General features: G+C 45.6%; 1 protein-coding gene across 1 annotated transcript; it reads left to right on the forward strand.

The window, feature by feature from the left end:
• The first annotated feature begins 8,385 nt into the window (after positions 1-8,385).
• LOC147736726 (uncharacterized) lies at positions 8,386-16,816 on the forward strand. The gene is made up of 2 exons (XM_086952684.1): positions 8,386-9,802; positions 16,809-16,816. Exons 1-2 carry the CDS (start codon positions 8,386-8,388, stop codon positions 16,814-16,816), a joined length of 1,425 nt encoding a protein of 474 aa, XP_086808810.1.
• The last annotated feature ends 7,508 nt before the right edge of the window (positions 16,817-24,324 follow it).

Here is a 24,324-nt window from a genome sequence, read left to right on the forward strand (position 1 = left end):
CACAAGAGAATGTGAGGTTTGAGACTGGGCAGACCACGCATGCACAAGAGACTGTGAGGGTTAAGTCTGGGCACACCAACCATGCACAAGAAAATGTGGAGGTTGAGGCTGGGCAAACCACGCATGTACAAGAGAATGTGAGGGTTGAGGCTGGGCAAACCAAGCGTGCACAAGAGAATGTGAGGGTTGAGGCTGGCAGACCACGCATGTACAAGAGAATGTGAGGTTTGAGGCTGGGCACACGAAGCTTGCACAAGAGAATGTGAGGTTTGAGACTGGACACACTAAGCATGTACAAGAGAATGTGAGGGTTGAGGCTGGGCAAACCAAGCGTGCACAAGAGAATGTGAGGGTTGAGGCTGGCAGACCACGCATGTACAAGAGAATGTGAGGGTTGAGGCTGGGCATACCAAGCATGCACAAGAGAATGTGAGGTTTGAGGCTGGACACACTAAGCATGTACAAGAGAATGTGAGGGTTGAGGCTGGGCAGACCAAGCATGCCCAAGAGAATGTGAGGGTTGAGGCTGGGCAGACCACGCATGCACAAGAGAATGTGACGTTTGAGGCTGGGCACACGAAGCTTGCACAAGAGAATGTGAGGTTTGAGACTGGGCAGACCAAGCATGCACAAGAGAATGTTAGGGTTGAAGCTGGCAGACCAAGCATGCCCAAGAGAATGTGAGGGTTGAGGCTGGGCAGACCACGCATGCCCAAGAGAATGTGACGTTTGAGGCTGGGCACACAAAGCTTGCACAAGAGAATGTGAGGTTTGAGACTGGGCAGACCAAGCATGCACAAGAGAATGTGAGGTTTGAGGCTGGGCAAACCAAGCATGCACAAGAGAATGTGAGGGTTGAGGCTGGGCAAACCAAGCGTGCACAAGAAAATGTGGAGGTTGAGGCTGGGCAGACCAAGCATGCACAAGAGAATGTGAGGGTTGAGGTTATTTTATTATTTATTTTATTTTTGCAATTTTTAAAGCGCAACAAATACCCATACGGGTGTCTCGGCGCTGGTGATCTCAGAACTCACTGCAGAATGACGGGGGAGTTAGGAGGAAGAGAAGAGCCAGGTTTTTAGGCTTTTACGGAATTTAAGAAGCGTGGGAGCGGATTTGATATGGAGTGGGAGAGTGTTCCATAGTTTAGCTGTGGCTGTGGTGAAGCATCTGTCTCCCCAGGTGGCCTTTCTTGTGCGAGGTACGTTCAGCAAGAGGGCTGTAGAGGAACGTAGCGTCCTGCGTTGCTCCACTGGGCGAAGAGCTTCTTTTAGGAACTGTGGTCCTGTATTGTTTAAGGTCTTATAGGCTATACATAGGGCCTTAAATTTGATTCTACTCCTGATTGGAAGCCATGGGAGCTTTCTGATGTGGTGGGAAGTGGAAGTGAATTTAGGGATAGAGAGTAAGGTTCTAGCCGCCGCGTTTTGCACGGTCTGCAGCTTTTTAAGAACCCCTTCCTGAGCATTCAGAAGGAGAGAGTTGCAGTAGTCTGTTCTTGAAAAGACTAAAGTGCTGATGAGAGTTTTGCCGGCTGATTGAGGTAGGTAAGGCAGAAGTTTTTTGATTTTTTTGAGGGTGAAAAAGGCGGAAGATACGACAGCATTAGCATGATGGTGAAAAGTCAGCTTATTGTCGAAGAGGACTCCTAGGTTGCGGACTTTTACCACTGGTTGGGGGGGGGAGCCCAACTCAGGTGGCCACCACTGCGGGGACCATGCTGGCTGCAGGCTCCCGAATGTCATCACCTCCGTTTTGTTGGAGTTAAGTTTGAGGCAGTTTGATGACATCCAGGAGCTTATCGCCTTCATTCCCTCCTGAAAGTTGGATGCGACGCTGGCTCCGTTGTTGTGCACCGATAAAACTAGTTGCGTGTCATCGGCGTACGTGGTAAGGGCTATTCCATAGGTTTTTATTACTCTCGCTAAGTCCGATACGTAGATATTGAAAAGCGTCGGACTTAGCGAGGAGCCCTGAGGAACACCACAGGGGAGAGAGAAAGTCTGCGAAGTGAAATTGCCTACCTTAACCGTCTGAGGACGATTGGCAAGGAATGAGGCAATTAGGTCTTTGGCTGTGCCTCCTATTCCCAAGGCCGAGACACGGTCGATCAGAGTGACGTGATCGACCGTGTCAAATGCGGCGGAGAGATCTAGGAGTATCAGGACAGCCGCCCCTCCCGTGTCCATGGTTGTTCGGATTTCGTCTGCAGCTTTCAGGAGTGCTGTTTCCGTCCCATGTCCTTGTCTAAAACCAAACTGGGTGTCATCAAGCAAGTTGTTGTCATTAATGAATTTCGAGAGTTGGGTGTTCATGGACTTCTCGAAAATCTTTGCTGGGAATGGGAGGCAGGCGATGGGTCTGTAGCTTGCGGGGAGGAGAGGGTCCAGAGTAGGTTTTTTCAATAGTGGCTTAATTATAGCTTCTTTCCAGACTACGGGATATATACCTGTAGAGAACATGGCATTGCAAATGGTAGACAATGCAGGAGAGATTGCTTCAGGGATGAGATTTAAAATGGAAGGAGGGCAGGGATCAAGAGGGGATCCGGATTTAGTGCTAGCTACCAGGCGTTGAATTTGATCCTGGTCTACGGCAGTGAAAGATGATAAGGTAGGCCGAGCATCCGTGAGGAATGCCACTGGAGAGGCTGGGGGGGCAGAGTGGGAAAAAGTGTAAAAAATAGAACTGACTTTTTCCTTGAAGAAACTGGCCAAGGCATCTGCCAGTGGCTGAGAGCCTTCTATGCGAGGCGTGGGGGGATTAGATAGAGAATTGACTCCCCGAAATAGTTCTCCTGTCGAATTTTTTGCCTGATCGATTTGAGTGGTAAAATAGTGACTTTTCTCGGTTGTTATCAGTCTTTTGTAGGTGGAGAGGGCATTTTTATAGTTCAGTTTGTCTGCAGTACTATAATTGCGACGCCAGTGTCTTTCAAGGTTCCTGCAGTATTGTTTTTGCAAACGTAGGGCTTCAGTGAACCATGGGGCTGAAGGTATTTTCCTGTTCTGATGTAAACTTTTAGTTGGAGCTAGCTTATTACATGCCATGTCTAAGTTTGTCAGGTAGTTGGAGGATGCTATAGTAGGATCTTGCTCGTTGGGAATATGGTTATCCTGCATTATTTCAGCTAGTAGAGTTAGATTGATATTTTTCCAATCTCTGTAAGATGAAGGAGATGGTGAGGTAGAATTAGGTTTAACAGGGTTGGTTTGGACTGTGAAACAGATGGCTGAGTGGTCAGTCCAGAGGAGTGGAATTATTTGAGTGACATTTACAAGGGGACTGTTGGTGAAGATGCCGTCTAATGTATGACCTGCCAGGTGTGTGGGGGAGGTTATTAGTTGTTTTAGGCCTGCAGCTGAAAGGTCTGTGAGAAGCTGTGCAGTATCATGGTTGTTCAGAGTCTCTAGGTGAAAATTAAAGTCACCTAGTAGCGTAAAATGCGGGGTATCTGCCGCCGCTTCAATTAGACTGCCTATATTGGCTAAGAACTTTGCTCTAGACCCTGGAGGGCGATAAATCAGCATGCCCTTGAAAGAAGGTTGGGCAGACCACGCGTGCACAAGAGAATATGAGGGTTGAGGCTGGGCATACCAAGCATGCACAAGAGAATGTGAGGGTTGAGGCTGGCAGACCAAGCATGCACAAGAGAATGTGAGGGTTGAGGCTGGGCAGACCAAGCATGCACAAGAGAATGTGAGGGTTGAGGCTGGGCAGACCTCGCATGCACCCGTACGGAGCAGATTTATTATTTTTTAGTGCACCGCAGTGCAGCATTTAGGTTCAGTGCTGTGAGGTGCAAGGAGGAGAAAGAAGCGCTCAGCCAGATTTATGAAATACAGCACGCTGCTGCTCACTACCCCTGCACTAGTACGCAACCTACCTAGTGCCACACAAAACCTTTCCACCATAGGCCAGAGGTGTGTGTGCTGTCTAGCATAGGATTCGTACTGGAAACACACCATTCCAGTACAAAATCCTATACATAGAGTAATCCTTAAACATTCCAGAGTTTGTGTTTGTGCTGTAAAGTGCAGCGCACATGCAATGTGTGGAGTGTTTGAAGAAGTGACAGTTTTTCTGTGTTGTGGTTAATAAAAGAGAACTAGCTATGTCTGAATGCTGTGTGTCTGCATGGGAAACCATTTGGTTTAGTATGAAGGCCCTCACCCACCAACCTTCATCATCGGGCCTCACCCATGGCACCAAGTGCGCCTCAGGTGTGCTGCGACGCCAGATTACTGCGGAGCGTTTTTTTGGAAGGTGAGTGTGCTGTGCAGGTGTGTTGCGTGAGATTTTAAAATTCTGTCCTTGGGGTCCCTAACGGTTACTTTATTGGTGGGGCCCAGGCAGAGCTGGCTTGGGACATGTAGGGGTTGACTTTTGGTCGCCCACGTCCAGTGTGCTGTAAGGTGCTGCACAGGTTGTGTTTGTGTTGTGGTGTGCTGCGCACATGCAATGTGTGGAGTGTTTGAAGAAGTGACAGTTTTTCTGTGTTCTCACCTGCTTCAGTGGCTTTTTTAACATAACATTAACAGATCCTTAGTACCTTCACAACACAATATTGAAGCCTTGTACATTTTTCCATATTTCCGCGTGTCGCTAATATATGAAGTATCGCGTGTCCATGGTGGTGATAGAAAGGAGGAGTTTATTTCTTACCGAATGCTCCACCCACAGATCTGCTTCCTCCTCAGATACTGACACCCTCCAACTCCCTCAGCAGCATCCCACATTGGGCGTTGCCTCAGAGACTCTGTGATGTCACAGCTCTGTTGAGAGACTGCAAGAACTTTGTCTGAGGAGTGAGCCGTGATTATTTGGGGTGTTACATGTGATTGTGCAGATCTGTGCCCACCCTGTGCCCACCCTGTGTGTAGGTCTCTGGGAGCTGTGAATGGCTTGGACGAAGCCTAACCTTTCAATACAAAATGTATGGAAGTGATTTGTGTATGCGAGACAGTGTGTATGTGCTTGTTTGTGATTGGTCCTCTTGAGTGGATTGAATCTATATGAGTGTGTAAGCGACTGATCCGTCTGATTACTTATTTCCTGTGTGAATGTGTAGGTCTTTGTGCCTGGAGATCAATTGTATTTCACGTGTGTGTGCACAGCAGAGCGCAATGCCTGTGTAATTGTGCAGCATTGAAGATGTGGTTAAGAGATATCTGGTTTGTTACATTAATCCATTTATAAATGAGGTGTGAGGCTATACAAGTGAGAGTTGGAGTTTGTGTCACATCAGTGAGTACAGAATTGAATGGACTTTTTAAAGAGCAGTTTTTTCTGTGTGCGTGTTTGTTGTAAATGTTTGCATGTGTGTTGCAAGCATTTTGCCAAAGACAAGCCTGTCTGCTGCCAGGCACACCTGGCTGCATCCGCTGGGACCAGGAATCAAATAGTACACTCAATATTTTTCATCTTCAGCATAAGGTCTATTGTCTCTCAGATACACAGATTTTAGTATCTCCCCCATGCTTGTCTCAACTTTAGAAGCAAATGGCGTGTATGCTAGCCACACATATCGAATAATCTGGTACTCAGCAGCCCTCACTCCGGACCAACAAACAATAAGACTCTTCTACATCCTCGGATTGAGGAGTCGTTAAAAGCGGCTTTACTAAACCCACCCTCCCTTGGCAAAGATAAGGTGGAAATACTCAAATTATTAGAATCTTCCTAGCCGGATATCCTGTTCTTAACTGAAACCTGGTTGTCAGAGGAATCTACTCCAGATCTCCAGAAGCCATACCCGAAGATAACCCAAAGAGAACAAGCTCAGAGAAAGGAGTGAGATAGCAGCAAATATTCACCAGTGGATCCACACATCTATTTTACAAATTACTCAAACTGAGGTGTAGATCTGCTTCCATTTCTCAATTTTGGAATTGATGACGACAACTCGGTCCCTAAAGATAATGAATTTGCTGAATTAATGGTGTTGTTGAGTTTACACCAACTCATTATATGCTCAGGTCACATAAAACGAAATCCCTTAGATCTGATCTAGGCGTATGATTTGAATCGACCCAATATAATCATCCCTCCTTGCTTACGTGTATTAGAACAGCGTTTGTATTCCGGTAGATTTTTCTAACTTAATCCACAAGCAGGAAATGAAACCATACACACATGGCGATACATTAATACAGAGCCAGTGTTATCAACACTTTCAAACCCCTCCCCCCTCTTCCCATCAATTGAAGACATTCTCTCCAAAGTCAATACTCCACTCTGTGGCTCAGACATGCTAGTGACCCACACCCCGCAAATCCAACCGCGTGTTATAAACCGCACCAGACCAGTGCCCTGGTACAAGCCAGAGTTAAAGGAGGCGAAACCTGCATTGCGTCGACATGGACGGGAAAGGGATGATGAAGAGAGCAAAATCACGTTTTAAATTGAGCTTGAGGAATAGAAAGCCAAACCTGTTCCATTCAAAGTCCTCTTAATAAGCAAATGATAAAAATTCTTTTTTGTTATCCTGAATGATTAGTCGCCCCCAGATGAAATGACAACCTCCCTGACTCCTATTGAGGCATTCTGTGACAATCTAAACACTTAACAAAAAAGTTGATTAAAGATAGTATAAACAAACGCAGCAGCGGTAATTCTAAAGTTAAGTCTGAAAGAACTCGAAGAAATTAACAAGCTCCATGAATTTATGATCCAGGTCAAATCCGGGTCACCAACTGACCCTTGCCTTCCAGCAGTCATGAAATCTCAGACCTCAAGAATCAATCAATCAATCGGCATTTATAAGGCATACCCCAAGGATATCTGGGCGCTGAGGGTGCTACGTCTCCATTGAAAAGCGAGGTCGTGAGCAGTCCCCTGCTGAGTATTCATCAATTTAGCAGCTCAAGCGATCGTTCCAAGCGCGTTTCAAAATGCTGTGGAGCTCACGATACTGAAAAACCAGGGAGAAGTCCCGGATATAACCAAGAATTATAGGGCAATATCTCTGCTGCCTTAACCTGCAAAAACTATTGGTCAGAGACCTGTCTGTAAGAGGTTCCAGGCTTTATCAATACACCAGCTCTCAGATAATTCTTATCAATGGAATGTTAGCCTCACCACTCCAGGTTCAGAATATGATGCAATTCGATGATTACTTGGTGAGGTCCAATCAGCTAAAACTGAACATTGACCAAACTGAGATTGTAATTTGAAAAAATAAGACCAACGTTTGGAGCCAACTTCACTCAACAACAAAAATGAGATTGTTACCGGAGCCTAAACCCATAGCTAAAAGCCTCTGAGTGATAATCGATAGTAATCTTAGCAAGAACCAGCTGCTGGAGCAGTAGGATCTAAATGCAGATTTATACTGAAACTACTTGAGAAAATAACCCCACTCCTCCCACTTTAGACAAGAAAAGCAATAGCGGTGGCCGCAGTCCTATCTAGATCGCGTTATGCCAACCGAGTATATGTAAGAATGCCCAATAACACCATTCATAGACTATAAGTAATTCACAGCGACGCAGCTTGTGTACTACATCATCTTCAGAGGTGGGCACGCGCCACACCTATATTGAAATAACAAATCCACTATCAGACCCTCTGCCTCAGCCCTAAAGGGTCGAGAGGTCTAGCCCCTCACTTCATTGCAAACCAGGTGGAAATGCATACACCCGTACAAGACCAGAGATCGCCTCGCTTGAATTTACTTTCTATTCTGAAATTACAGAAGATCAGATCAGTTGGACGCAGCTTTGGTACAAGCTCCTTCCATTCGGATCTCTCTCCCGGCGAAATCCATTTGAATCTAACTTCAAGTGTTTTTCCAGAAATCTAAAAAAATACAAGCCTACTCATCCTAGATTCTTCCCTGGTCTGATTCGTTGTATCCACTTTTATGTATTTCTGATTCAGTTCCAAGAAACCTCAGGTTGTGCATGCTCTCTATATATGCAGTGACATTACAAGCGTTTTGTAGATCCTGTAGAGGTTTGGTATGTTGGCGTGTGCTTCAGTCACTGACCTGAATACTGCAAAAGAGAGGTGTACAGTGCAAGTGAGGATGATAGCGCAGTCTTGTCTGCTAGGGTATTATAAACCTTTCATTGCTGCGAGGCTGTTACAGTATCAATTTCTTTCATAAAAGTGTGCAATTTGAGCAGACCAAGGAACAGACCTAGTGTTGGAACCGCATTTCAAATCCGTGCCTTTCATAATATATGAACTATGTAATGGATATTGTTAAATTTTAATGATTGAATATTTTTCTGGTTTTAGAAATTCGCAATTTCCTCTGATCACACTGGGTTGGTGAGACAGGAAGGAGTATTTTGATATAGTTTTCCTGTGATAACGTGTTGTCTTTTCTCTTTTCCTCTCCTCTGCAGACACTTGAGACTTGAACATCAATTTACCAGAATGGGCAGAAGACGGGCTCCAGAAAAGAAAGTGACAGCGCAATGTTCACGTGAATCCGTAAGAGCCACAGTCTCGTCTTTACCTCTCCATGACGTCTCAACTTCAAGATCCCGAAATGATGCTCAGAGGGACCAGGCCCTGGAACTGCTGTCAGAGAACCTGCCCCACATTATCCTTCTATCCATGCTGGAGGAGTTGGAAGCCAAACTGGATAACTTGATGAATACTGTGGAGGACGTACCTTCTAGAGTCGCTGAGCTGATTAAGAAAATCTGGATAGAAAAGGATCAAGATTCCCTAAATAATGGTGCAGTGTCTTTGGAGATGGTCTGTCCGGCGAGCATTAGAGATTGTGCTGTTAGCCGGTCTCCTGCGACACCTCAACTGCACAGGCCAGGGGTACTGAGCTTGTGTCTTCAGACAGTGTGTTATGATGGGCATGCACCAAAGCAGGACTGTACGCTCTCCTCGCCAACTGATGTTCAAGGGCGTCCTGAGGAGCCAAACCTTTGTCTACAGCCAGTGTTTCCAGATCGACGTCACCCACAGCAGGACCAGTGCTTGCAACCTGGGTTTCCAGATAGAAATGGAGTACAGCAGGATTGTACTTTCTCCAGGCACCCTCAGAGAGATCCTCCGGTCAGATCACTGGGGTCAAAGCTCTATCTTCAGCCGGAATTTGTTGATGGGCAGACACCACAGCAAGACCAAAGCATACAATCGGCGTTCCCAGAAAAGAGGGAACCAGATGAGCCCCTGAAGCAAGAACCATCTCTATTGTCTGATAATAGCTGCGACCAGCAACAGAACCTCTGCCCACACCCGCTATTTCCTGAAGGACACGAACCACAGCAAAACCACTGTATACAACCCGCGCTGCCAGATGGGGACGGACCTGATGATCCCTTGAAAGAAGAATTGATGTGTTTTGATTTCCAAGATCCCCAGGAGAACCGCAGCCTACAACCCGTGTCACCTGATGGGATGTCATCAGACGAACACTTAGAGTCTGGGCTGTTGTCTTTTGATGAGTTGGGGTCACCACAAACCCAGCGTCTACAGCAACACCTATACTTGAAGCAGGAACATTCTTATGCGCAGTATCCAAACATGAACTACGAGCTAGAGTCAGTGCTTCCTGGAGCACAGGAACCAGATCAGAACGACAAGCAAGAACAGACCTGGGCAGATGCACGGGGTTCAGATCAGAGCTACATAATCGAACCACTGCACCCTGAATCACAGCATCAAAATCAGAACTGCAAGGCAGAACTGCTCTGTCCTGAAGAGCGGGGTCAGCCTGTGCCTCCATCATGCCTAGGACTGGATACAAGTACTGCAGATGAAGACGCCCCCTCAGACTCAATGGAGACAGGACCAACACAGTCAGATTTATTGCCGTCCAAAGCCACCCCAGGTATGTGTTTCGCTATAAATGGACACGCTGAGTATACTAACACATGTAACCTCTTCAAAATGCATATGGGCAGATTTTAGAAAGTCTCCAAGGGGATCATTTGGGATTGGGTGGAACCTCCTGAGCGATACTGACCTCCAGAGTACACAGGGTGCAGATGTGTCCCTGCACTCTCCGCCTCTGTTTCCACACAGGACTGCATCCTTCCTGTGCAGGAACAGGCCTGGTTATGGGACTCTGCATGAGAGAAGTAGGCCAGTAGCTCTCGTCCTTCCTTGTCCGTCCCCATTCCAGGCTGAGGAACTGGAAATAGAGCCATTCATGGGAGGAGTTACTGGCCGGAATCAAACGTAATAGTCGAATGCAAGTGATGTGGTGTTAATTGAGAATAACCAACATGCACAGTCTAGAGAGGGAAGTGTTTCCTTTTGCACAGTTACATTGGGTAAAACACAGTCCTCTCCAGTTCCTGTTATAAAAATCCTAGCCTGTATTCAGCCTCAACAGCCGGGACAACCAGGAATGTTCTTGTCACTGCAGGGTTCTCCAGGAGTGCACACCTCCTCATGATAGACAGATACACAAAGTGATTTGTTATGTGACTTGTGAGCTCACCCACCCGCCTTCTAGCTCAGTCCCAAGTGTGCTACGAATGGTTTTAAGGGAAGATAAAAGTAGCGATGATCTCCCTACAGCAGCATCCTGCCTTTAGTAAACTCTTTAACTATGTAAAGCGTCATCGCATCATCTCATGTAAAATGCTGATTAGGGTTTGCACACCCGTAGTGCGAGTTATGGATTGTGGTTTTAACTATAACTTGCATATTGCAGTGGCTTGATCAGTTTTAAGTTTTATCTATAAATGCACTTTGCCCTTGTTTTTTAAGCACATTTTAAAGTTTTATTTTTTTAAAGATCCATTAAGGTGTTATAACAAAACCAACTATAATTTCACTTTAACCTTATTCAGTGAAAATATATTAGGGATAAAGTACCTCCGGCCACACATTATAAGGATATTGCATGTCAGTGAGGAGTTCCATAACTATATACAGGAATGAGGCCGAAGGCAGAGTTACTTTATAAGGTTATGGGACCCTGAGGTGACTTGCAAAAATCTTATAATGTGTGCCAGGTGGTACTTTATCTCATATAATACATGTTCACACCATCACCTTTCCCACAAACCACTTAAAACCTTGTTGCCTCGCTCTTTCGTATGAAAGAGCAAACATGTTTGCAAACATGAAGAATAAAAATAACGCCTCTAGTGCAGAATTAAACACATCAAAAACATGTGGGATATTAGAAACAGTTCAATACAAGTCATAAAAAAGCTGCAGTACCTCGGAACATGTAGAAACATGCAGAAAGATTCCACAATTCCACCTTTCCTCTCTCTAGGGAGTTGAAGAAATAAGCATGTTCTCTCTGCTTGTCACAGTAAGCTAGCAAAATAGAGCAGAAGAATGAAAACCAACGTTCCCTTTGTTGCTTTAAACAGCTGCTTTAATTTTGTTTTGTTAGACCTGGCATCATTGGCGTGGGTCTCCCTTCCTCTTTTCGCTTCCTATCTTTTATGTTGCCTGGATTTAAATGCTCTGGGCGCCGTGCCACTGCTAATCGGTGCCACAGCACAAATGCTCCCCGTGTAAAGATGTATGAATTAGGATAACCATAATGCCTAGGTCTGTATAGCATGTTCTAATAGCGACCTTCCATTTCACTGTTACTATTGTGAAGCTATCCGTTCTCATTGGCCAGAATGGGCAGGTTGACGATTACCTTCTATAATCCTATCTAACCCCCAGAACCTGATAGTAACTTTGAGTTTGATATGTTTATGCTCAGGACATTGAGATACACCTTTTAGTAAGAACCATTTATATATCCCATGTTCGAAAATGGCTCTTCTGGAAGACGCTGTATTTTCTTGCCTGATCTTTCCTGTAGGCTTTGCGAGTATGTGTATTGGTCGTCTGTTTTTGGAGCAGCAGGGCCAGCTGGGTCAGACCTGGCTGGAGCGAGAGATCAATATTCAGAGCATGGAGAGGGGTGACTCTTTGATCTGAGCAAGGCCGTGCCTGGCAAGGTGAATGATGGCTCCACCCAGTGCTTAATTTGAGCAGGTGCTTTCAGGTGCTCAGCACCTGCACTTCTTTCGCAGGCCCGGGACTACAATTTCTGACCCTGCAGGAGGTGGGCTCAATATTAATTGTTAAATTCAAAATAAAAAGAATAACATACATTGCATGGTGACTGGCTGGTAAATGTTCATAGGGCAGGACGACAGGCGCCTGTCTAGGCAGGCATTATTGTGTATCTCCACGTTAAATATCAGATATCGATGTTTGAATAGGGGGGCACCCTTCACTAATTGCTGCCCCAAACCCAGAAGCATAATTGTGGAAGTTATAACAATCGATATCCCAATAATTCTACTTAAAAACTGTTCTATATTAACAGTGAAATTCGCCAGATGACCACAACTAAAAACATGTAACATATCGGCGTTATCCCCCCAACATCGAAAACATTTTCCATCTTTCCTGTTCTCCATTTAGACATACGTTCCGGCGTATAATACAAATTGAAGAACGTTTTGTAGCATTGCACACGCAAATTGACAGAAAGTAATGATTCCCTTGACATTAAAATAGCATCTTTCAAAGATAAGTTGTCCACCCTCAAAGCTTCAGACCCTTTACCAGCATGTTTCTCTAAGTCATCTTTTCGCTATGATAACAATAAGTGGTACACTTGCCCAATTTTTGCTTGTCGTTGAGTGGCCTTTACAACTGGATTGGGAGTCAATGTAATTTTTTTCCGTAACTTAAAATCACAAATGTGCAAATATTTAAAGAATTGTGACTTCGATAAATTGTACAATTGTGACATATCTGCAAAAGATATTAAAGAACCATCTGTGCCTACAAAGTCTCCCAATTGAACAACGCCTCTAACCCGCCACCCAACAACACCATCCCAAAAAATGAAGGGTAAAGTTTGATAGCATTAGTAGGGGTATACCAAGATAATTTCTCGATTTGACATAACTTTCGTATTTTTTCCAAACATTGAAAGCCGCTATTAACACCGTAAACCTTGTCCGTTTAAAATTCCTTCCATCTATTTCTTTAAATAGACATTGTCGTGTCTCTGGTCCTAACAACATTTGAAAAATTGAAGGGGCCTCCTCCGCCTCATTACCTATATCTTCTCCAGTCAGGAGTATACGCATTCTTAACAGAAAACATGTGTAAAAGTAAAAGCAAAGTCAGGAATTGCTAATCCCCCACGTTCAATTGGCAGAGTCAAGAATCGCACAGCCCTTCTCGGTTTACCAGGTGCCCACAAGAATTTAGAACAAATAGACTGTAAATGTTGTAGTTGGAGTGTGGTGAATTCTAATGGAACCTCTCTAAACACATATAATACCTTAGCTAATACATTCATTTTAATAACATTGCTTCTACCAATTAATGTGAGGTGAAGTTGTGACCACTTATCTAGCGAATCCTGAATATTATCTACGAACGTAACCCAATTGACCTCCACTATTTCCTGCATCGATGCTCGAATTTTGATGCCCAAGTATGTCCCTTCTTTTTCGTTTCGAACATCATCCATTATAACCATTTCTGAGATTAACACTTGTGTTTTAGCTGCATTTAATTTATAGCCTGATACTTGACCAAAAATTGTAGCCAGCCGTTCTATCTCTTGGAGTGCCAAATAGGGATCCGAAGTAACTATTGCAACATTATCTGCATATGCAAATACCGAATTAGTGGTGTTAAGTACCAAAAAAGGTTTAATCAGAGCATTAGTACCCAGTCGCTCGATAAATGGATTGATGTACAATGCGAACAGCAACGGTGAGCAGGGGCACCCTTGTCGGGTGCCCCATGTGATGTTCGCTGTCTCTGATGATAATCCCTTAGCCGTAATTTTAGCGACCGGTGAAGTGTACAAAACCTGAAGGGCTGTGAGGAAACGTTGACCAAAGCCCAAATGCCGCATTAATTTCCACAGGTATGTCCACTCCACGCGGTCAAACGCTTTTTCTGCGTCTAATAGGATTAGGTCCAAATCCCGCTTCTCACCATGTGCGTCTTCAAACCGTGTCACTACCGTATTAATGTGCGAAGTTGTGTTACGTCCTGTAATAAACCCATGTTGGGACCGCGAGACAAAAGTACTAATAACTCTAGACATACGAGTGGCCAATATCTTAGAATACATTTTACTATCGCAATTCAACAGTGATATTGGCCAGTATGAAACAACCAGTTCCAGGTCTTTACCCTTTTTATTGAACACTACAATAGTAGCCTCTGCCCAAGATTTCGGGGCACATCCCTCCTGTGCAGCCCTGAATGTATTCAACATATCAGTTTTAATTAGATTAAAAAAAAATTATAAATCTCTGTGGGCAATCTATCAGGCCCGGCAGCCTTTCCCATAGCCGAGCCATTGACATCGATTTCTACCTCTTCCATTGAGATAGGCTCATCCAACAGTGCCATATCACTGGAGTCTAGTTGTGTCGTAGCCCCATCAAGTAGATTAATAAAGTGACTGTAATCTTGTTCTTGTTGAGTATATAAATCTGTGTAAAATTGATGCAAGATCAATAAGATCCCTTTAGGTTCCTGACAAAGTACCCCATGCTTATCTTTCAGAGCCTTAATCCGCCCATAGCTTCCTTCCTGCGTAACCGCCATGCCAAACAGCGGCCCACAGCTTCCCCATATTCATGCATTTGTTTTTTATTCGCCAAGTACTTGCGGGCATTTTCAGTGTTCCAGATCCCTTGTGTTTTAGCCTATACCTGTTCAGTGGCTTCTTCTAACTCTGAGATATTAGTTGCTCTTGATCTAACCCCCTGACTTAACTTACCCTCAGCATTCTTAAGCATTACATACAAGTCCTGTATCTCTGCTTTTTTTCTTCCGATTTTGTCGAAATACGAAGCTTAACACTCCACCTCTGAAGCATGCCTTGAATGAGTCCCACACTGTAGCGCAATGAACTGAATTTCTATTATTAGTGAAGAACTCACTAATCCACCTAGACATATGTTCTTTAAAATTCTCAATTTGACAGAGTTTTTGATCAAATGAAAATGTCCTCATAGGCAAATACGGAGTAGTAACATTAAAGAATCAATGTAATCGGAAAATGATCAGACGTAATCCTCGGGAAAATCTGAATTGCGACATCCCCCCTTAAAAAAACAGATAAGAAACAAAAATCCAGGCGTGCAAACTTTTTGTGAAGATAAGAATAATAGGTAAACCCCGGGTCTGTCGGGTTTAAGTTACTCCATACATCGATCAAACCATGATCATTTACAAGATTAAACAAGGCTTTAAACACCAGCGGTTTACGCCCATAATATCCCCGTGGTCCTTCCTGTAGGTCTAAATTTGTTAGATTAATATTTATGTCCCCACATAAGATCAACGGTGCCCCCCATAATGCCAATTCAAAATGTAACTCTTCGAAAATGGAAGCATCGTCCAAATTGGATCCATATATAACACAAACTGTATATTTAGCCTCACCCAAACTACATTCCGCAATGACCCATGTGCCACTTTTATCCGCTAAACACCGACCCGTTGTAACCCTATTATCCTTAACTAGTATTGCTACTCCTCTAATCATAGATGATTGCTGTGAGGCCACTGCCAGTGTGCATCCCAAAAACTGCCCTTTGTGCCCAGGGTATGTGCGTCTCTTGAAGACAGACAATATCATGCTGAGTATTACGTAATTCTGCTGTGACGCAACTTTTTTTACTCCAATTATTTAACCCTGAGACAGTCTAAGTGCATATTTCTACCCCTTAGCTGCCATAGTGATTGACCAATTAGCCTTTTTGTTAATTCTGTCTCATAATACAAATTAACACTATACATTTCCCAATATCTCTGTACTTGCCGAAAATTCTCGTTATTTATTTCTCGAAAAACTGGCATTTTTACCCTTTTTTCCCCACCTTTGTGACCCACACCCTTCACACCCCCCTCTCACCCCAAAGGATCCCTCCCCTGCACCCCCCCTGAAACAAAGCTTTAGGACTAATTGTCCTGTAGATGAAGACAGGCGTATACCCCCTTGCCTACCCCCATGACTCTGCCAATATTCGTACTCATGTGTACCTTCCAAACTTCATAAAGACAAAAAATGAAAAAAACACATTTATGCCAATATACACATACCCCTGTGTTACATAACGAGTTTCTCTGTTGCAACCACAGACTCAACATAAACCCTCCATTAAATTGATTTCAGGAACTCTTTATCAGAACCCTCATTAGTTAAAAAATAAGTGCGATCTTTATAAACTACTTTCAATTTTGCGGGATTCAGCAGATAGGACTGAGCTCCCTTGACCTGAAATCGAGCAATCAATTCACGCAATTGCCACCGAAGTTCAAATGTAAATCTGCAAAAATCAGGTTGTACGAAGAATTCAAAATTACCCCAGATCATTTCTTATAAGGACGAGCTAGCTGAAAAACTTCCTCACGTGCCCAAAAACTATTAAGTGAAATAAGGAAAGCTCTAGGTTTTTCGTTTGAAGACTCAGCACTAGAGGGAGTGCGTCGAGTGAAGGGGAAACAATGCACCCTCTCAATTTCTCGGTCCCAGTCCCATTTAGAAAGTTCAGGGAAAGCCTTTTTAAATAATTCCACAATATAGCATCGAGGATCCTGTCCTTCCTTCCCCTCTGGAATCTGAAGAATGCGTAAGTTATTCCTCCGTGCCCGATTTTCGATGTCCACCATTTACCAAGCTGTGTCGTCCCTGACTGCTTGAAAGGAGGCAGTCACAGTTTTTTGCTGGGCTAAATCATCCTCCAAGTTGGAGATTCGGGTTTCAGCCTCATTGAATCGAGAGATAAAGTCCGCATGAGACTTCGACATTCTCCGAACTGAATTCTGTAACTTTCTTCAAATATTTTGCATTCTCTGACTCTCTTTCCTCGTTTCAGTACGGTGAGACATTCTAGACTGATAGATTAGTGAAAGGGAGATATCTTCTTCAGCAAGTTAGTGTGATTGTATTGGACCCAAAACTTCTGCACTGCCCCCCCCATCCACCAATGTCAGCTCTAATTACTTGCAAACTGTACCCGACTTTCCTTCACTTTGCTCTCCCGATTCCTCCAGCAGTAAACTACTATGATCACTACCTTCATTAACACTCATTTGTGCCGCATACTGACGCACAAGCTCTTCACAAGACGACATTGATTGTTCAGATAGAGCGTAATAATCCCCCGACTCAGTATCATGCATCTGTAGCTGACCACCAGTTGCGCCAGCCTCTGCACCCTCTACATTGGTCTTAGATATTATGTCCCCATTCTGTTCACCTGTCAGCTGATCATGATGAGATCCTGAGGCATTTATGTCCCTGATATGCATATCCAGCCCATGTTCTCCAACCTCAATCAAGGTCCCTGAGGCTTCCTGGGTCGGTGTCACGTTCTGTGCCACTGCCTCTGCTTCCTTGCTCATATTCATACTGGCGACAGCATGCTTATCCCCTTGACTAAGTCCAGTATAAATAGCAATTAAAGGTAAAGGGGGCGAAAGAGGGGGCTGTTGTTTTCCACGTCTCTTTTCTTTATTAGCTGTAAATATTGCCGGTATTTTCTTAACTTCTGGTGAAGGAAGCAAAATATTACACTAACGGACTATACTCACCAATAGCCCATATACCTTATTCATAAGCAATAAGTCAGTTGGCAATGGAGAAGGTTCAATCGTTTATTCTGCAAATACAAACCCTGTCAGGGGAGCCTCAGTCTACACGACCCTCAGAGGTGCGCAGAGGAGACTGACTACATACAATTGATACCAAGCATATATAGGTTTCACACATCCCACAATGTCACCTTACTAGGAAAGATACAACTTGTCAGTGAGCCAGCAGGAAGACCCATATAAGGCACAATTGATTGCTAGTAGCTAAGCTTAAGCTATTCCGGGGGCAGGTCAGTAAGGTGCCTCCCTGTCTATCTGCAGCTCGGGGAGTACAAGAACGGGCTCTGCTAGAATGTGCGTATCCCACATGAAGGGCAGGTGTGACCTTGGGTTTCCCTAAGCTACAGGCTAGCAAGCAGAGCAAATAGCTAAGTCAGCTATCATAGTTTCGTGCAGAAAGTTTAATCACATGGTTTCAGGGAAACAGTACTTGCAATGGAGAAACGAAACAATCATGGCTCTAATCATGTCAATAGGTTTAAGCGGTGGGCAAGTGAATCATTTACAGATACAATAATATAATAATATAAAGTGATGCTGACGTGCGATTATAAGGTTATATTGTATATACTAGGCCAATATCATGCATATATCGTATTTATATCCCATGACTGGTGCCGTCTTTTCCCTTAACAGCGCGATCTGGAGGCTTTCCATTCTCTACAGCGCCAATACATTCAAAGCGCCGCCAGCTCTCGCCTCTGAGCCGGTGGTCCCAGTTCCTGGTTTCACTCCCGTAGTCAGCGCAGCTCCTGTGCCTTCCACGTCTTGAGCGGCGTCCCGCGCGTTATTTTGCGCCCAAGGTCTACCAAGTCCTCCCTTAGGGGGCATGATTCTTGTTTCAGGCGTCTGACAATAGTCTCACCCCCGCAAACGATCAGAGAACTCCTGGCGCGTTTCAAGCCAACCGCGTCCTCCTCAACGCTTCTTCGGCGTTTAGACACCCGCCTAGCTGGTTCAGGTCCGCCCACACACACAGCTGCACCGGAGAGTCTGCAGAAGCCACTGACTGCTACTACGAAACCAGCTTTGCAGAAAATAGTAGGAACTTTCAGAGAAATTTCATGAACAGGAGTACTCTGTATCTCGCGTCCCGAATCTTAGTCTTGCAACATTGTATCCATGAAGTTGTAGAGTCATGAGCGGCAAGAACGCTTGTCTTACACGTCCGCACTGGCGGGCAACATCTTGCCTCCCCCTGTCTGCTTTTATCCTCTGTCCTGTACTCCACATCCTTTCATTCTATCTTCTCTCTTCTTAATGCTCTCTTCTGCACAACATGGCTGCTTTCTCTCCAACAGGACCTTCCAGGTTGTGGCCCCCCCATTCGCCTCCAGAACCCATTCCAACAAACAAGGGGTTCCTCAGGGCTCTGCAGTGTTTGCAGTTCCTGTTCTGTCAGTTTGGATTTTGTCTGGGTTTCCCAGTAGGCCGTCTTTTTGTCGTTAAGTTTGGATTTGACGGGTCGGAGTAGCTTGTATAGAAGTGAGACTTGGTGCCATGTCTTATTTATGTTTTCCATGAACTGGAAGATAGATGGGGTTTGTCTATGTAGTTTTGATTTCGTTAAGGCTGTTTTGATAGCAAGGTAATTATAGAGTTCTATTTCTGGTAGGTTGTGTTTTTTTTTCTTCAGGGTGGTGAAAGTGTATGGGAGGAGGAGCTACGCTAGCAACCAAGATGGCCGTGTAAGCTCCCGGCTCCGCCGACCTCCGCCAGCAGCTCGTAAATCCTGATATTGATCCTGAATTCGCACCAGACTCCTGTGATCATGATGTGTTCCTGAGTCTAAAGGTACAATCCCGAGATTCCCATCTTCTCAAATGATGAAGATACGCCGTGTTTTCATTCTCGGCCTAACCCAGCGTGGAAGCCGAGGCCTCGATTTCTAACCCATCCGTGGAGTTGAACAACATGGGCCGCGGGACTTTGGCGGCGTCCGGTCTCCCGAAGTGGAGTATATCCTGACTGGTATGGATGGCGATACTGTGGTCGGTTGATTCAGAAGATACAGCGGCATGACGCACCGGTTGCTGTGGTCGGGGGTCCGATGCCGGAGACTCTGCTAGGCTCCCGGGGTCGACAGGCTTGGATCCTCGCTGGAGGCGAAGGTGTCGCTATTGCGAGATTGAGAGCGCCCACCGATGCCATCGGCCCCAGCTGTGCCTGTTACCCCGGAGTAGTCGACCTCCAGGGTTCAAGACCTGCTCTGTCGCTTCGCGAGAGGGGATGGAGCGGGTGGAATGTACGCCGTCGCTGCAGACCGTAATGGCCGCCATTGGGGCACTCCACTCGCAGGTCACCGCCCTCATCCAGAAAATGGTCGTAACAGTTGACAATATCTGCCTGAGACCGGACTACGACCCTTCGATAGGTTTTAAACAAGCTGTGTTACCCGCGAAGCAGGGTATGCCTGAAACTGAGGGCCCCGTGGGGAAGCATGATTTGGTGTTTTTTGTCGGCTCCCAAACAACAGCTAGCGAGCCTGGGACTACCATAAGCTCATTATGCTTAATGCCGATACCGCCCAAGATGGACATAGACTATTTTATACGCCATAATAAGTTCTTCAGTGACTATCGGAGTGATTCATCATCCTTTTCCTCCCACTTGGTTCAACCACGTTCTTGTGACTTATCTTTGGTGGACAGTTATCTCCGTTTGACTTGTGGACTTCGAGTACTAATATCTTGGTTTCGATCCTACCGTACTGACTTTGACTTTTTTGAGCGTTTTGATTCTTCTATTGAGATGGCGGTTCGAGCGGAGAGGGCTCGCACGAAAAATCGGAGTGGCCAGGGTTGAATTTGACTGTCTGGGTTTGATAAAATAGCTTCATTTGATACGGGACTTGTAGCCTATAATGATGTGGGAGTTGGGTGGTTCTCACAAACTCCCCCGGTTGGCTTGTAATCATAGCCTTATACTGTCTTGATTATATTTAGGGGTGGGTTGCTTCTGGCGGGGGGTAAGGGAGACCGGGGGCCTGTTTGATATCTCCTCCACTCTTTTCCTTCTTTTAGGTTTCGTTCTTGGGCGACAGGCACGCTGCTAGTGGGGTTAGGCCGTAGCCATTGCAGGGGTGCAGGGTGGGGGGTCTGGGGAGGGTTTTTTTATTTTGTCTTTGTTTAGTTCTATGGCCTTTTTCTTTCCTTTTTCCCTTTTACGAGAGGTGGGTTGTTTATCCTGAATCTATTTTCTCACTTATCTGGGTGTCTACTTTGTTCTTAATTATCCTGAATCATGGGTGGATGGGTCTTGCAGACTGCAGCTTAACGAGGTTTGTTTATCGTATTGTCTCTCCTTTTTCATATGCCTATCTACGTTGACGTCTTATACTCCTGTGTATTTAACTCTCTGCATTGGCCTATTCACCTACCTACTGTTGTAATGTATTCTATAGTATGGCACCTGATTTGTGTAATATCTCCTCTTGTTTTTCTCCAATAAAAAGATTTAAAAAAAAAAGAAAGTGTATGGCGTTCCTTCCGTTTTTAGTTGTGCTGGGAACTGAATTCCTCGCTTCTTCCATGTACTCATGTCTAATGTTTTCCGCCTGTATTTAATCTTGTGGTTGGACCAGAGTGTCCCCCACTGCAAGTTTTTTATGCTGATTTCTAGGTTACGGTCTATCCTCAGTAGCGCCTGTTTTGTGAACTTTAGGATCGGGTTGTTGTTGAGTGCTTGTTTGTTTGATGTTAGCAGTGTGAGTGGCTGAGTGTTGTTCAGCATGGTTTCCTCTATGGCTAGCCATGTTGGCGTGTATTTTTGTCTAGGGAGCAACCAGTGCATCCCTTGTCTGGCTACGAATGCTAGATCGAAATTGTCAACTATGCTGATGACACACAGCTGATTCTGTCCTTGGAGGGGAATGATCTTACCCCCTTGGAGGAATTCCACAGCTGCATGCGAGCCACTGCAGAATGGCTGGAAGCCAATTCGCTGCAATTTAACTCTGGGAAGACCGAGGTGCTTTATTGCCCTCTGCCTAGGATAAGTTCTTCCTTACCTGACAACTTTTGGCCGAAGGACTTCACCTCATTGGCTCAGCCGTTGAGGGCAGTTCGGAACCTGGGGGTCATGATCAATAGTGATCTTTCCTTGGAGGCGCAGGTCTCTAAGGTGGTAGCCAGCTGTATGGCAATTATTCGCCCTCCTGCCCTTGTTACCACCTACGGCACGGATAGAGGTGGTACGTTGCACTGTGTTAAACAGGTTAGATTACTGCAACGCCCTTCTGCTGGAGTCCCAGAGCTATCTTTTGGACAGGCTTCAGAGACTTCAGTCTGCAGCTGCCAAACTGGCCTTAGGCTGGCCTCCGAGATCCTCTTCTGCTATGGCTTTGGCGCAGCTACATTGGCTCCCAGTGAGGGAGAGGGTGACCGTCAAGTCCTTGTGTCTGACCATCAAAGCCCTTCATGGGTTGGGTCCGGCTTGCCTCCAACGGATGTTTTCATGGTATCTGCGCTCCTCTCTGGCCAGGGTGGTGGCTCTACCCAGGTTTAAAAGATCTAGAGCTGGAGGCAGAACATTTAAGGTGGCTGCGGCTAAGCTGTGGAATTCTTTGCCCGTGAAACTTAGGCATATTGATGATCTACCTGCTTTTAGAAGGCAGCTAAAAACTTGGCTTTTTTCACGCTTGCCTTAATCTTCAGCCGCCTCCAACTGTCCTTCCTCTCTGCTTTTGCTACTGCCAGCGCCAGGATGCCTCTTGAGGTGATAGCGCACTCTACAAGTACAATAAATAATAATAATAATAATTTTGGCTATATACAGGTCCTCAGTCTGCTCTGTCTCAGTTGAACCGACCACCGAGACCCTGGATGACTGCACTTGGGTGATAGCCTTTTGGCTTGCAGCCTCCCATATCTATTACCCAGGACATGAAAGGCGTGTCGCATTCAGAGCACCGCGTGTTCTGCTCTGTCTAAGTCAATGCCGGACAGCTGAGTGTGCGCAGTCTCGAGCTTTTGCCACATCCGGCGGCTTTAGTCCGTTGAGGGATATGCTTCAGTTCTTGTACCTGTTGTGAGAGTTGGCCCCGCTTGTCCCTGCTTATCTTATTATCAGCTGAGGTAAGCGCGATAAGGAATGCCACCCCGCTGACTTGATGGAATAGGAAGAGCAGAGCTGGTGGGGGAACGCCCTGGAGTGGGGCCTATAGGTGTCGCTAGCTTGGAAGAAGCAAATGTGGGCCTCAGAATACTCCAGGTAAGAGAGGATGGCGCGTCTATTAAGATGGTTGTTGAGACCCTCACATTTAGTGTGATGATTTGAAGATCCGGGGCCATCGAAGAGACTATAATGTGAATCTAAAGGCAATTGCAATCTGGAGTGAAGGGGAGTGTGGTAGCCCGTGAATCAAGTGGCACTGTGGTGTAGCTGTTTTGGACCTTCCCCGGGAGAACCCAGGAGTGGCGGGAGACCAAACATCACAATACAAACCTAACAAATGTTCAACACAACGAAGTAAACCTTATCAATGTCCTGGGCAAGAAGAACCATGAGAGAGGTGAAAGAGGCACTGACACCCCACCTCGCACCCCCAAACCCCCCAGGGCCCACCACCCATTCAGAAAGATAAAGAGAGAAGGCTGGAAGGAGAGCAGGCTCATATCAAAAACAGTGATCAGGAAATGTGACAAGAATCAGGGCTATGCTCGGGTAGAGAAATCCTCACCGAGGGATGCCAACACCGCCCGGCGCTCTCTGCCATTGACGGACCCGAGCTAGCGAGCGACCCATGGTCTTCTAGTCTCCCCACCCCTTACCAGAGGGGCCGCTCTGGGGATTCAGCCGGAATGTCCAACAGCTGGCAGGCCTCCTTGCGTGAGCAAAGGTGGTGGATCTTTCCATGTAAGCAGATGATCAAGTGGAAGGAATGACCCCAGGAGTAGGGAACTCTGATGAAGCGGAGATGGAACGTAATCGTCCGAAATGCCCTCCTTTTCAGGTATCGCCTGAGCCAGCGCAAGTGCTGTACTGACAAGACATTTAGTGTGTGGCTTTAAAAAGCTGACCACAGCTTTTTGTCTGGCATAGAGTGTGTAGTTACACACAGAGTTACGAACAGAATCGCAATCTGGCTTTCCTCTCTCGTCATGGTGCGAACACATCGCACACCACTCGCCAGCCTGCTTTCACTTTTGACGTTGCGCGCACGCGCACCACTCACATGTTTTTTTATTTTATTTTAGCGTGCGCACACAACTCCCGGCCTTGTTTTCGAGCACGCATGCACCACTTGTGTGCTTGTTTCCTCGATGCTGTGCCCTTTTCAAGAGCGTCTCTCCTCGTTTGGCAGTGTAATCACCTGGTGTCAAGACTCTAGTAGTGTCTCCCTTAACGACTGGTGCCCCGGCTGACTCTCTCCTTGTTATGTCATGAGTTTCTGTCTAATCCCTGGCCGTCTCTCTGAAGTGGTCATTTGCCTCTCTGGTGCTGTTGTATTTTTTATTGTTTCTGCATCCCTGGCTGTCTCGCTCCTTTCGGGTATATATATGCTCTCCGTCTTTCCTTCTTCTGTCTCTTCTTCTGCAGCCCTGTGTCTCTCTCTCTCTCTTCTTTGTTTACCCGTATCATAGAGGGTGTTGGTGGGTCATTCAGCAGTCTGAAAAATGTAGGTCCTTAGGTATAGTGGTGACTTGTTTGCCGGCTTATCCGCAGAAGCTGTGACCGTAAGAGACAAATTATTCTCTTCTTAGATGAATAAAGAGAACTGCTTTTTTTCACCATTTT

This window comes from Lissotriton vulgaris, chromosome 1_2 (assembly GCF_964263255.1).
Source record: "Lissotriton vulgaris chromosome 1_2, aLisVul1.2, whole genome shotgun sequence".
NCBI lineage: Eukaryota > Metazoa > Chordata > Amphibia > Caudata > Salamandridae > Lissotriton > Lissotriton vulgaris.